This window comes from Halichoerus grypus, chromosome 1, assembly GCF_964656455.1.
Source record: "Halichoerus grypus chromosome 1, mHalGry1.hap1.1, whole genome shotgun sequence".
NCBI lineage: Eukaryota > Metazoa > Chordata > Mammalia > Carnivora > Phocidae > Halichoerus > Halichoerus grypus.
The window spans coordinates 153,104,303-153,116,541 of NC_135712.1; the positions used below are offsets into that span (position 1 = coordinate 153,104,303).

The following is a 12,239-nucleotide window of genomic DNA, read 5'->3' on the forward strand; positions in this document are numbered from 1 at the left end:
TCAGGCAGGCCTAGGAAAACCAAGGCCGTTAAACTGAAAACTCCCAGAAAGCTGCAGTTTCCCGTCCCACTTGAAGCTACCTTTAAATGATTCTAGAGAAAGAGCATGGACACAGTCCCTGGTGAGGTATTTTACGTTTTGATGTCAGGCCCATGCTGCCGGTCCGCTCTGGGGCATGCGGGGATGCAGACAAGCGGCCCAGGCGGCGTAAGCGAAGGGGCGCGGGAGCGGGTGTGGACGCCGCGGCAGGCCCCGGCACAGCCAACTCCACGCAACACACACACACACTGAGCGCATCCATCCAACCTTCCCTGGAAACCAGCTCTGAGCTCCTCAGAGGCAGATCTGAAACGTTTTGAAAATATCACTACTTTTGTCTGACGGCCTAGTGTTTCTCAGGAAATGGCTAGAAGCGGTACAGGCATCCAGCAAGGAACAAAAGAAATGTTTTCATGAGGACAGGAGTCTGAAAGACAGCATCCTGAGATTGGAGGGGATGTCCTGTGGTGTCTGACGTTAGCAACGTCCCCTGCTGTCATGGAACACAACCATCCGATTACAGTATGAATTTCCTTTTTTAGACAATTTGAGTTTTGCAGAGTAAAAAGCTGTATTGCTTTGACGACAAAACGCTGAGCAGAAGAGCACTAAGCCAAAGATGCTGTGACAGCGAACGAGGAAGTGAGCCAGCCCAGGTTAGAGCCACCACGCCGCCGACGGGGTGGCAAATGCAGGGCACTGCTGTTCTGCACTCCGCCCTTCAAGAGCGCCTCCCGGGGAAGGGGGGTGCAGGACCTGCTCTTCGAGGTGCAGCTTTTGTGCTCGGACTGGATTTGGATCTTAACTCACTGGACTTTTAAGTCTCTTCTCCTCATATAATAATTTTCATTTAAAAATCCCTCTATTAGCCCTCCAGTTGGAACTCCCCTGAGACCCATCTGGGCCCTCCTTCCATATTCTTTCCCTAAATGACCGCAGTGACTTCCACAGCTGAGAGTCACTGCTAATGTGCTAAAGGCTTCCCAGTTACATCTCAAGCCCAGGCCTTTCCTGCCAGCCCCAGACAGGGACAATTCACTGCCAACTTGACCTTTCCAAGCACATCTGAAATGGAACTCTTGCCCCCCCCCGACCGGTTCTGCCTCTCTACTAGGGACACTGTCTGCCCAGCTGCTCTTACAAGAGTCACCCGCCCTCCCCCGACCCCCGTTCAACTGTGGAGCACAGCAGGACCTGCCCATAAAGGTGTCAGACCTAGGTGACCTCTCCTGCCTCCAGCTTTCCCCCAATTCCCATCTGCCTCCACAGAGTTGCAAGAGTGGAAGAAAAACCTAATCACATTCCTTCTTTGTTTAAACAACTTCACTGACTTCCCAACGCATTTCAAGTAAAATCTCAACTACCGTCATACCAGGTCCTGCACACCAGACCGCACCTCCCACTCTGACTCCATCTTGCTCCGTGTGCCCCTGACACAGCCTTCCCTAGGCCCTGCACAGCAGCCCGGCTCTTTCCTTCGCACACAGCCTCATACCCCCTTGGGGTGTTCCTAGGGTGGGCAGCTCCCCTCACTCTTCAAGTCTCAGCATTACTGACACCTTCTCAGAGAGGCCTCACTCATCTGCTCCATGTCCCCCTACCCGGCACCGCCTTAAACACAAGCACCCCCACTTTCCCACTCCTTCACAGCACTTAAAAGATTTTGTAATTGTATGCACTTGGTGGCTAATTCTGGTTTGCCTTCCCCACTAGGAGTTCCACGGAGTGTTCTGTTCAAGACCTTTCTAGCACCAAAAGCTGTCTGAAAGGTGTTTGGGAAAATGGTGGCTGAATTGAGTATTTTTTCCCAATAATCTAGGACTGACTCCTCTTATTTGCTAGTTTATTAACCACTAGAAATATTCTCGATTCATTTTTCAAACTCTTAAAACTAGTAAAGCCAGCATTTTCAAAAGTAAACACACAAGATGACTACTGATTACAGGCACACACCATCTTTCATGATTTCAGCATTTCAAGAGACATGCACTCATGCAAAGTACCTTTTACTGTGAAGAATAAAAAACAACTCTCATCTTGAAAGTTCTGAACCATCTAGAAAGATAAAGCAGATAACACAATTAAGATCCAACTGTTTTTTCTGAGCTGATCAGAAAAGAATAGAATTAGCAGCTCCAGGAAAATGTCATCATCTATATACTGTTGCACAAATACAGAACTCGGTGGTCGAAACGGTAACTGATGAAGGCAGCGTAAGGTAGTAAACGTTTCCACCTGCTGCACTGGCGGGGCCTCGTGCTGACGAGGCCTGCCCGTGCCCGGTCCCTGAGACAGCCCTACAACCCACCTGACCCACTGGGAGCTTTCCCCGATGGGCCCTGTGAATAACGACTCTTAACAGAGTCACGGTCTTAGCAGTCTTCTATTATTACTTGCTTGTCGCGGAACACTGGGGGAACAATAACCTTAATGTTTTTAAAAATCAGCCATCAGGAGCGCCTGCGTGGCTCAGTCGGTTAAGCGTCTGCCTTCGGCTCAGGTCATGATCCCAGGGTCTTGGGATTGAGTCCGCATCAGGCTCCCTGCTCAGCGGGAAGCCTGCTTCTCCCTCTCCCTTTGCCCCCCCCACCACCACCACCACTCGTGCTTTCTCTCTCTACTAAATAAAATCTTTAAAAACAAATTTTTTTTTAAATAAAGATCAGTCATCAAATAGGAAAGAAAAGGAAAACACATCCAAACACCCCGCTACATAAAACTGGCCAAAGCCCCACTAACCCCGGAGCCACCGGTGAGTGTCTAAGGGAGGGCGGAGGGCAGAGGGGGCCAAGCCACAGGCCTGGGTTTATATCCCTTGTATCACCAGGATACCCGAAACTCCTGGTTTTAGATTCTTACAAATTTGACCCCAGCTCTTTAAAACTGATTCTCAGGAGTACTTGCACAAGAGATCACAGAATTTTTCCGGAGTTCTTCAGTGACAGAAAGTAAAGGCCAGCGTGGAAGGGAGAAGCAATGGCACGGCCAGTTCACGTTACCTGATCGCTAACAAGAATGTGAATACCAGTGGGCCCCTGTCTGTAGACCTGGTTAATCTGGTGGAAAGGAATATTAAACACCAATGCAAGTTTTCGAGCAACTTCTGAAGCAACCATTTCTTCCAAGTAGATTGCATGATACACTGAAATAAAAAATAAGAGTAGCATTTTAGCAGTAATCTTTGATCTGTTTTCCATGTCATCTCTAAGATCACCCCTTTCAAAGTACTAAAAAAAATACAAAAATTAAAAATGGGAACTAGTTATTTCTTTCCTCCCTTACCACCTACTGAAATAATAATAAATTATACCACACGTACAATTTAATAAACATTAACAGTAATATCTGTACAGAAGGATCTGAGGTTTTAATTTTTCTTAAAAAACAAACAGGAATTAACTGCAAATGGGCACAGGGGCCTTTCTGGAGTAATGGGACTAAAACCCGGTGGTGGTAATGGCTGCAAAACTCTCCAGTGACTAAACTGTCTTTGAACTGGACACTTACAGTGGAAGGATTTTATGGTATATAAATTATAGCTGAAGAAACAGTTTTCAAACATCATGTGTTTCTAGTGATACATAAAAAGAACTCTGTTCTTGATTCAGTAATCCTACTATGGGGAATGTATCCCAAGGAATCCCCCCGAGAGTGAATGGAACACGGTGTAGAAGACACAGCATAAAAAGCTAAGGACGTGGACAGTGGCACCTGCTGTGGCTTCCCACAAGCTGCAGCACAGTCCAGCCAGGGGCCCGGGTTTCTGGAACCTTTAACTCCGCAGCAGCCGCCATCTGCTGCCAGTGCATCTGCAGCGAGCACGGCTCTTGTAGGTCCTGCTCAGTCATGGCCTAAGCCAGCCGGCCAGCGAGCAGAGCATCAATGCTAGAACTTGGCTTCCCCAAACTGGGGTTTCTTGTGTGCTTACAATAACGGAAACCTCTGCTAATTGCACATTATGGAAACTTCGGATGTGGAACTACAATTAAGGGGAGACACAGAGCTGATCTAGAGTGGAGTCCCCAAACTACAGCCTCTGTGAGCCCAGCCCTGCCCTCACTTGTTCTTTCCCAACAGAACTGTATCAGAAACGTGGCCGCGCCCATCACTACATCTGGTCTGGGCTGGTTCTGGCGCCGCAATGGCAGGGCTGGTGGGAAAGAGCCCCCCGAGTCCACAAAGGGACATTTCCTACTTGGCCTTTTAGGGAAGTTTGCCAAAACTTAGAAAACCCCTGATCTAGAGCTAAGTTGGCCAACATTTCCCACTCTCCTCCACAAACACGTTCCCCAGTCCGACAGGCCTGACCGCACAGATGGAAATGATATACAAGATCCTGGTGATACCTGGAGAGCTCCTTTAGAATGTTACCGTTTCAAGCTAAGCCTCTGTATCTTTAGTCTTCAAATTCACAGCTTTTAAAGTCAAAATGACACCAAGTGGAAAGGCTCACAAGAGTGATACTTTCTTTTGGATTTTTCGAACACCAAGTGATTCTCGGAGCTCTACCCAAAATTAGGGTAAATGATCGCCTCTGTGAATTCCATAACATACTTCTCTCTGGAAAATTCTGAGTGTGTTGCCCTTATTTTGTTTCAGAATATGGGAAGAGGGAAGAGGGGAGGTATTACCACGCACCCAACCTTACAAATAAGAAAACACATCCTTTAAAGGCATAATTGCTTTTGTTTTTAAGGGCCATATTCAGAGGAGAGAAGGGCCAGGGTCTGTCTCTGCCCTCAGCCAGCGCTCTATTATACAAGTAAGGAGAACCCGTAGGCTGAGAAGGACGGCTACTGGCGTGGAGTGCTCGGCACACAGCTCACAGCACTGGCCGGCTGCACGTCGGACACAAGTCCGCGCGCCTGGTGCTGGGACGCACGTGAATCTCTGCACGTGTGACAGTTCATGTTTCTCCCCCGTCAGTAAAAGGGAAAGGGAAAAAAAAAAAAAAAAAAGAAAAACCCTCCTGCTTTCTTGCCAAGCTGCCAATGTTATACTCATCATTTCAGTAAATCTGAGGTTTGTGGGGGGGAATAGAAGCCAGCAAAACTCCAAAAAGCACTCGAGCTGGGCTTTTGCTTGTTAGCTCTTTCCGGCAAGGAGACTCGGAGAGTGGCGACGAGAGCAGAGAAAGGCAGCTCGCTTCCTCTCTGGCGAGGCGTCGGCCCCAGGACCGCTGTCCCCCCCCATGCGGTCCGCACTCCCACCCAGCCTTCCTGTTTCTGCCTCGCTGTCCGAGGTGCGCTCTGGACCCACCGTAAGGCGTCCCACCGCCACTGTCGCCTCCGCCGCCGGCCGGCTGCTGGCCCTGCAGAGGTGGGCTGCTCGGCTGCTCCTGGCAGACGTAGATGGTTAAGCGGGGCCTAACCGACCTGCAATCAGAAGACGCCCCGCGTGAGCTGGCGGGAGAACGCCGCCCCGCAGCAGGTACAAATGCCAACTACAGGACTCTAGGCTCTATTTCCTTACGCGGACTTTACGGTATTAGTTCATTACATGAAATAAATGACTAGTAAAAATATAAAAACACACACCTCACACCAACTATCACAGGTGGTCTAATCTGATGATCCAGACTCTAAACCATTGAGATGGTCTGTCAGATGCTGGTAAATTTAAGTTTCAAGATTAAGTCAGCAATTTAAAGTTAGTAAGATTCAATTTTAATGGAATTCTCACGCCACAAGTCTAGAAATAGCAACGATAGTAAATGGATCTTAAAAGCCAGAAGAGTTTACAATTCCATCATTTTCATTCACAATCAGAAGTTTACATTTTTAACAACTGTTTAGTAGTAGTCATATGACCTTGAAAACCATAGATTCTGTATCGCTCACCTAAATGAGAAGTTTGTTTTCTTGGCAACAAACCCAGTCGTCTTCAAGAAATCAGTCCTGCCCATGTGCATTTCTACAGCCTTACAGTCTACCTCTGCCCTCATCAGTGCCTGCATCATACCTGGGCCCGCCCTGAGGGTGCACACAAAACAGTCTTCTTGTGAGCGCAATGCCGCCCACGCCCCACAGCGCGCACGTGCGCCAACCTAGCGCGGCCACGTTCTGCCCAAACTCCCCACGCAAAGGCACGTCCTCAGCTCAAGCAAACAGTTCCTTTTAAACACAGTATTTTACCTGGACTTCAGGGAATTATAGAGCCGAATTCCATCGGCTGCACCACAAATTTGTACTAAATCCTCCTTTGTCAGTTTTAGTAAGTCGGCACCTGGAGAACAGCAAAAAGAGATTCTTTTCAAAGAGATGGAAAAAGAACAAGCAGGACTGGCTGCCTTACAGCATCTGCCTTCACACAGTGAACTGTCCCTCAAAACCACCACGGTCTCCTGCGTGCACACTCGACACAAACACGAGCGCGCGCACACACTCCCTGCCCCACGGAGAAAACAAACAAGTAAATACAATGCTGGCGCTTCCGTGCCCTGTACGAAGGAGGGGCTCAGAAGCGCAGAGGCAGGTCAATCAGACAGATGCACGGGGCCCACAGACCTGTCTGTTCCCCGCACACGACCTCACCGCCCACCCTGTTTTGGCTGGCTGGTGGTTTTGTGGATAAACAGGACTCTGACCCCAGATAATTAACCTTGAGATCACAATAATAATGTTTTATTTTACAAAAAGAGGAAGTCGAAGTCTAGCGTTTTGGGGACCCGCCCAAGCTGGTGGCTAAGTTAGGACTAGGCCTCTTTACACTTGCCAACATTCTGCAGCGTAACTGTCAGCAGCCAGTTCTAGTACGAAAGCGGAAATCCTACGAAAGGGTTTTCCCCCACAGATCGCCAGCGTAAATGACACGGTATCTAGGATTTGCTTTAAAATAGAATAGAAAAGCGGGAGAGAGAAGAGAGCAAAACCGACCAAAGGCTGGGGGTGGTTACATGGAAGTTCATACTCTCCTACTTTTTATGTTTGAATGTGTCCGTAATCTCTTTTTTCCCTCTATTAACACTCAAGATGTAGTTTATTGGTACAATTAAGATGACCTCCGGGATTAAGGCATGACTTTCATGTAATAAGTACCTGCTGCTTAGGTATGTAACAAGATAATGGGGTTGTCTTTCTATTTTTGAAGGCCTGAAGGGGAGAGCCTGATAACTTCTAGCTTGTAAAAGAAATAAAGACCAGAGAAGCCCACCCCCATGAGGCACGAACACTAAAGGAGTTGTTTTCCAGAGCCAGGGAAGCAAAGACTGGCTGGCTCCCTGGTCTCTCCTGGGGCCCACAGCTGTGGCCAGGGATGGGTGTGTGCATTCCCTCAACCTGCGCAAAGAACTGGACAGACGCTCGTGCGCACAGCCTTTTCTGAAGGTGAGTGCCCAGGGGCTCTGAGCCAGCAGCTTCACCCTCTCCTTCCGGTTCTGCTGGGAAGCTCCTCAGTGAGGAAAATGCAGGAGGCCAAGCCATGGGAGTGCTGCTCACAGTGAAAAGAGCTTAAACTTCTCCAGACAGAAACATGGATTCATCTAACAGGACCTCCCTCGGTTCCCACCGCCGGAGCTTTTTGTATGTGCTCTGCTCTTCATTCATGTGTCTTCCCTATGAGGGTTCAAGATGCATCTTCCCCACACAATGAAGTTTTTAAATATCCAATTTTTCACAGATAAAAATACAGTCATATAAAAATGTGGCTACAAGCTAGCAAGACTTTCACGCAGTACTTTAATTTTAAAGAGACAAAGAGCTACACAGGGAATGACTACTCACTGCACAACATCGCAATAAATGGCTGACGGAATAGGAAACCATGTTCTTTGTGCAATCAAGCTTTCCCCTAGGCCAGGCGTGTGCACGCAGTTCTGTCCTCTTCGAAGGCTTGCCAGTACTGCACTTCCCTGGCCCCACAGCATCATGGGCAAGGCAAGCTCACTACCAGTTTACTGTGGCCCAGCAATTCTCGGGAGGTGTTTAGCCAGGCTATGTTAGGGAAAGGGTCCCAGGGCCAAATACACTTGGGAAATGCTGCCCCTGCCCCACGTGGTCTATCTATCACTGTCTCTCTAAACAGAGAGCACCACCTGGAGAAGCTCTGCTTGGTCCCTTTTAATACTCCATCAACAGCGGCGCCTGGGCAGCTCAGTTGGTTAAGTATCCAACTCTTGGTTTTGACTCAGGTTCTGATCTCACAGGTCGTGAGATCAAGCCCCGCGTCAGGCTCCACACCCAGAGGGAGTCTGCTTGGATATTCTCTGCCTCTGCCCCTTCCCCGACTTGTGCATGCATGCTCTCTCTCTCTTCCCCCCATATAAATAAATAATATCTTAAAAAAAAAAAAAAACCAACATACTCCCTTAGCTAACTCTGTAAGAAAAACTTAAAAGTTTAAGTATACAAAAATCATACCTGAGTAGATTCATATCACATACTCCTACACAACAATAAAGAGGAACTATTACTATATGTAATCACTTGGATAGACTCAAGGGCATTAGGCTGAGCGGAAAAAAAAGCCAATCTCAAAAGGTCACATACTATGTGATTCCAATTATATATAACATTCTCGAAATGATAAATCCAAGAGACAGAAAACAGATTAATGGTTGCCAGGGAATAGGTATGAATGGGGGAGGGGCAGGGAAGCATAAGGGAAATCCTTGTGGTGATGCTGTAATTCTATATCTTAACTTCGGTAGTGGTTATATGAATCCACACATGTGATAAAATGACACAACTATATACACACATTGCACCAATGTCTACTTCCTAGTTTTGATATCATACTACGATTATATGAGAAACTGAGTGAAGGGTACATAGAACACCTCTGTATTAACTTTGCAAAAGACAGTAAGGCAAAAATTACTTCAAAATGAAGTTAATAAAATGAGAAAAATTGCACAGAACTGTATACACTTGTACAAAAATGAAGGCACATAAAACTGGTTTTGGGAGATTGTACTGATGTCAGTTTCCTAGTACAAGAGGTATGCAGGATGTCACCACTAGATGAAACTGGGTATGAATCCATAATTACTTCAAAAAAATGTTTTAAATTAAGGTTAATAAAAGTACAGAAACAAGTACAAAAGACACATGTACACAAAGATGCACACACACAAAACATACCTGAAAAATTGGAAAACAGTCTTGTGTAGGAAGAGAATCTGTTTTTGAGCAGCCATTGTTGTGTTTCCTGGATCGTGGCTGAAGGCTGAAGTTGCTATTAACAAAGAAAATGAACACAAACAGAAGAAACTATTCAAACTTACCAAAAAAAACCCCAAGTCACTGGCATGTTATAAAGAACAACACTTAAACAAAACACAGAAATCCTCCAAGTTTAAAGTAAAAAAAAAAAAAACAACACCCAAGAGGAGGACAGGTCTGACTACTCAGAGACCCAAATAATGCCTCAAGCCCCTCTAAGAGCCTTAAAACGCAGGCCCCTGGGCAGCTCAGTTGGTTAGGCAACTGCCCTCGGCTCAGGTCATGATCCCAGAGTCCTGGGATCGAGTCCCACATCGGGCCCCCTGCTCAGCGGGGAGCCTGCTTCTCCCTCTGCCTGCCACTCCTCCTGCTTGTGCCTCTCTCTGTCAAATAAATAAATAAAATCTTAAAAAAAAAAAAAATGCAGGGGCGCCTGGGTGGCTCAGTCGGTTAAGCAGCTGCCTTCAGCTCAGGTCATGATCCCAGGGTCCTGGGATTGAGCCCTGCATCGGGCTCCCTGCTCTGCGGAGAGCCTGCTTCTCCCTCTCCCTCTGCCTGCCTCTCTGCCTATTTGTGCTCTCTGTCAAATAAATAAAATCTTAAAAAAAAAAAAAAAAAAATGCAGACCCCTTACAGCACTGGGCAGCTTCAGGATGAAAACACTTACTTCAATGGAGGCCTGTGAAACTCCATCTCCCTGATGATTTGGGGAAGAAGAATTGCTGGGGAGAACGGAAGGAAAGAAAGGAGAATTATTACACACACACACACACACTTAAATCAAGACATTAAAGGCTATTAAACTGGGTAAATTTAACCTAATATTGTAAACAGAGCATGCAGATTTGCAGTTAAGAATGTTGGCACCATTGGTCAGGGCGTATGATGAAACTGACAGGAGGCGGTTTAACTGGTGCCTCCTCCTTCTCCAGCAGTTCTAGTAAGAACTTCAAGTTTTAGGAAACAAAAGGATTCCAATTATTTCCAGGGGTGCCAGGAAAATGAAGGATACTCATTCATTTTAGTAAGGAAAAAGATATGAGAAATTAAGATAAAGAGTTAAAAGTAACTGCAAAATACACACACATACACACACACACTTTAATAAAATAAGGAGCTCCAAGAAATGGTCCTAAGTAAAAATGGAAAATGATACCCCTTTAATTAATATTTACCCATGAGTAAAGAGGGAGAAACTCAGGGAAGCAAAAGGAACAAAGGTGTGCCACTCTCCCTGAGTTTTTAAGGTCAAACGAAAATGAAGACAACTCCACAGGGAGTGTGGTGCCTTCCTGGTCCTGGGCTCACACCCCTTTCTCAGCGCCTGTACTTCAATTACGTAAGTTCCGATGCTGACTGGTGACTGTCCCTCTGGGCCCACGCAGACAGGGAAGGTGTGCGTCACCTGCAGAGCAGAGAGCACAGGTCCTGGCCAGCGCAAGGTGCGCGGCTCCCGGGAACTGCACGGTCAGCCAGCAGTGTGGGAGCCCAGAGCCGGCCTCTGAAATCAGGACTGTGGCCCAAGACGACTCGGACTGGGCTGAGACTAAAACGGCCCCCACATGGGGACATGCCAGTCCCTGGTCTCTCCGACGCAGAGTCCAAGGGTGTGTTCCTCCTCGAAAAGCACAAAGATCTACAAGATGAGCTGCCTGCCAATCTACTCATCTCCGCAGGGAAAAGCATGTTTTTGTTTGTGTTCTTATCAGACCCTGTTACAGACTGGATATTTGTGTTCCCTCAAAATGCTTACGTTGACCAAACTCACCCGCCCCGGCATGACAGCGTGAGAAGGTGGGACCCCTGGGAGACGACCAGAAAGGCAAGATCACAAGGGCCTGTGCTCCACCATGGGAGGACCCGAGTGGCACCTGCAACCTGGAGGGCCCTCGCCGGAACCACCCAGACCTCACACTTCCAGTTCCACAACTGCAAGAAACAAGTTTCTGTTGTCTCTAAGGCCCTGGTCTGGTGTTCCGTCATAGCAGCCAGAGCTGACTGAGACAGACCTGCTGTCGGCGTGGCCCGAGTATAAGGAGGAGAACCTTTCCCTCAGCAGTCTTGTGTAACTTTCCTTCCCAGCGAGAAACTTCTGATCTGACCTGCTCGGGATCAACTCTTCAGCAGAGCCCCAGGAAGGCAAGCCCCCCCCACCCCGGGGCACCATGTGGCTCCTGCAGGACCCCTGTGACACCGTCCCCTGCCCCCTCCCAGAGCCTGCAGGGTTCACAGATGCCAATCACAGCCAGAGAATAAAATAGAACAAGTCCACATCCCCATTTCTAAAACCACAGTAAAGTTTTAGAAATTAAAAGCCTTTCCTTTAAGTTTAAAAACTTACCATAATAAATAAATAAGTAAATAGTGTGTGTAATGTGAGGCAGAAAAAACAGGGCAGGAAACAGCTCGTTTGGTACGGTGCGCACTGAAGACAAACATACTTTATAATAAATGCAATCTGAACACATCCAAGTCAAGTTTCACCTTAAAAACTCACAGTCCTTCTCTATCCATGAACTCCACTCATGTTCTTTTTCTCTCACAAAGAATGTAGCTTGAAAACGCCCCCTTTTCTACAATTTCTACGGCTGTGAATGTGTGAGGCATGAAGGGCTAAGATGCAAAAAGGCTGGCAAGCAAAGAAAAGACAGTTCTCCTCTGAAACTGAGGCGGCTAGCTCCCATGACCATACACCTCAGATATATATACAAAAGAGGATGTTGGCAAGTGAGAGGGACGGCAATGAAGGAGCACGGCATGGCCAGCCCCGGGTGAGCGACGGCACGAAGCGGTACCTGTCGGGGACGCTGCAGGTGCCCTGCTGTGGGGACGTGAAGGCGGGCGCTGTGGAAGGGCTGCTATTCACGTAGGCTGTGGGGGTATCGGGCCATGGAGAACACTAAGGATAGAAACAAAAATAAATTAACGGGAGGCTTTTAGAAGTGTATGGAAGAAATATTTTTGTAAGTCACTCTCTAGTCTGGCCAAATGCGAGGTTATAAAACACAAGACACCTGACACTCATCAAGCAACCTCACA

The 12,239-nt window shown here is 47.4% G+C and overlaps 2 protein-coding genes across 6 annotated transcripts in view; one reads left to right on the forward strand and one right to left on the reverse strand.

The window, feature by feature from the left end:
* FBXL2 (F-box and leucine rich repeat protein 2) overlaps positions 1-7,855 on the forward strand; it is a 149,520-nt gene extending 141,665 nt beyond the window's left edge. The window contains exon 16 of the transcript XR_013448496.1: positions 7,129-7,855. The gene's annotated coding sequence lies outside the window, so the exon portion shown is untranslated. The remainder of the gene's footprint in view (positions 1-7,128) is intronic.
* UBP1 (upstream binding protein 1) overlaps positions 1-12,239 on the reverse strand; it is a 53,649-nt gene that overhangs the window by 1,992 nt on the left and 39,418 nt on the right. For 2 of the 5 annotated variants that reach the window (XM_036085781.2, XM_036085782.2), the window contains 8 exons: positions 11,996-12,099; positions 9,868-9,922; positions 9,120-9,213; positions 6,174-6,264; positions 5,880-6,011; positions 5,299-5,414; positions 3,039-3,181; positions 2,043-2,094 (listed from right to left, as the gene is read on the reverse strand). In XM_036085781.2, coding sequence (XP_035941674.2) covers positions 2,043-2,094; positions 3,039-3,181; positions 5,299-5,414; positions 5,880-6,011; positions 6,174-6,264; positions 9,120-9,213; positions 9,868-9,922; positions 11,996-12,099 — 787 coding nt within the window. Of the gene's footprint in view, positions 1-2,042; positions 2,095-3,038; positions 3,182-5,298; positions 5,415-5,576; positions 5,649-5,879; positions 6,012-6,173; positions 6,265-9,119; positions 9,214-9,867; positions 9,923-11,995; positions 12,100-12,239 lie in introns of those variants that run through there. The other 3 variants (XM_036085783.2, XM_036085784.2, XR_013448478.1) reach the window with 2 other exon arrangements.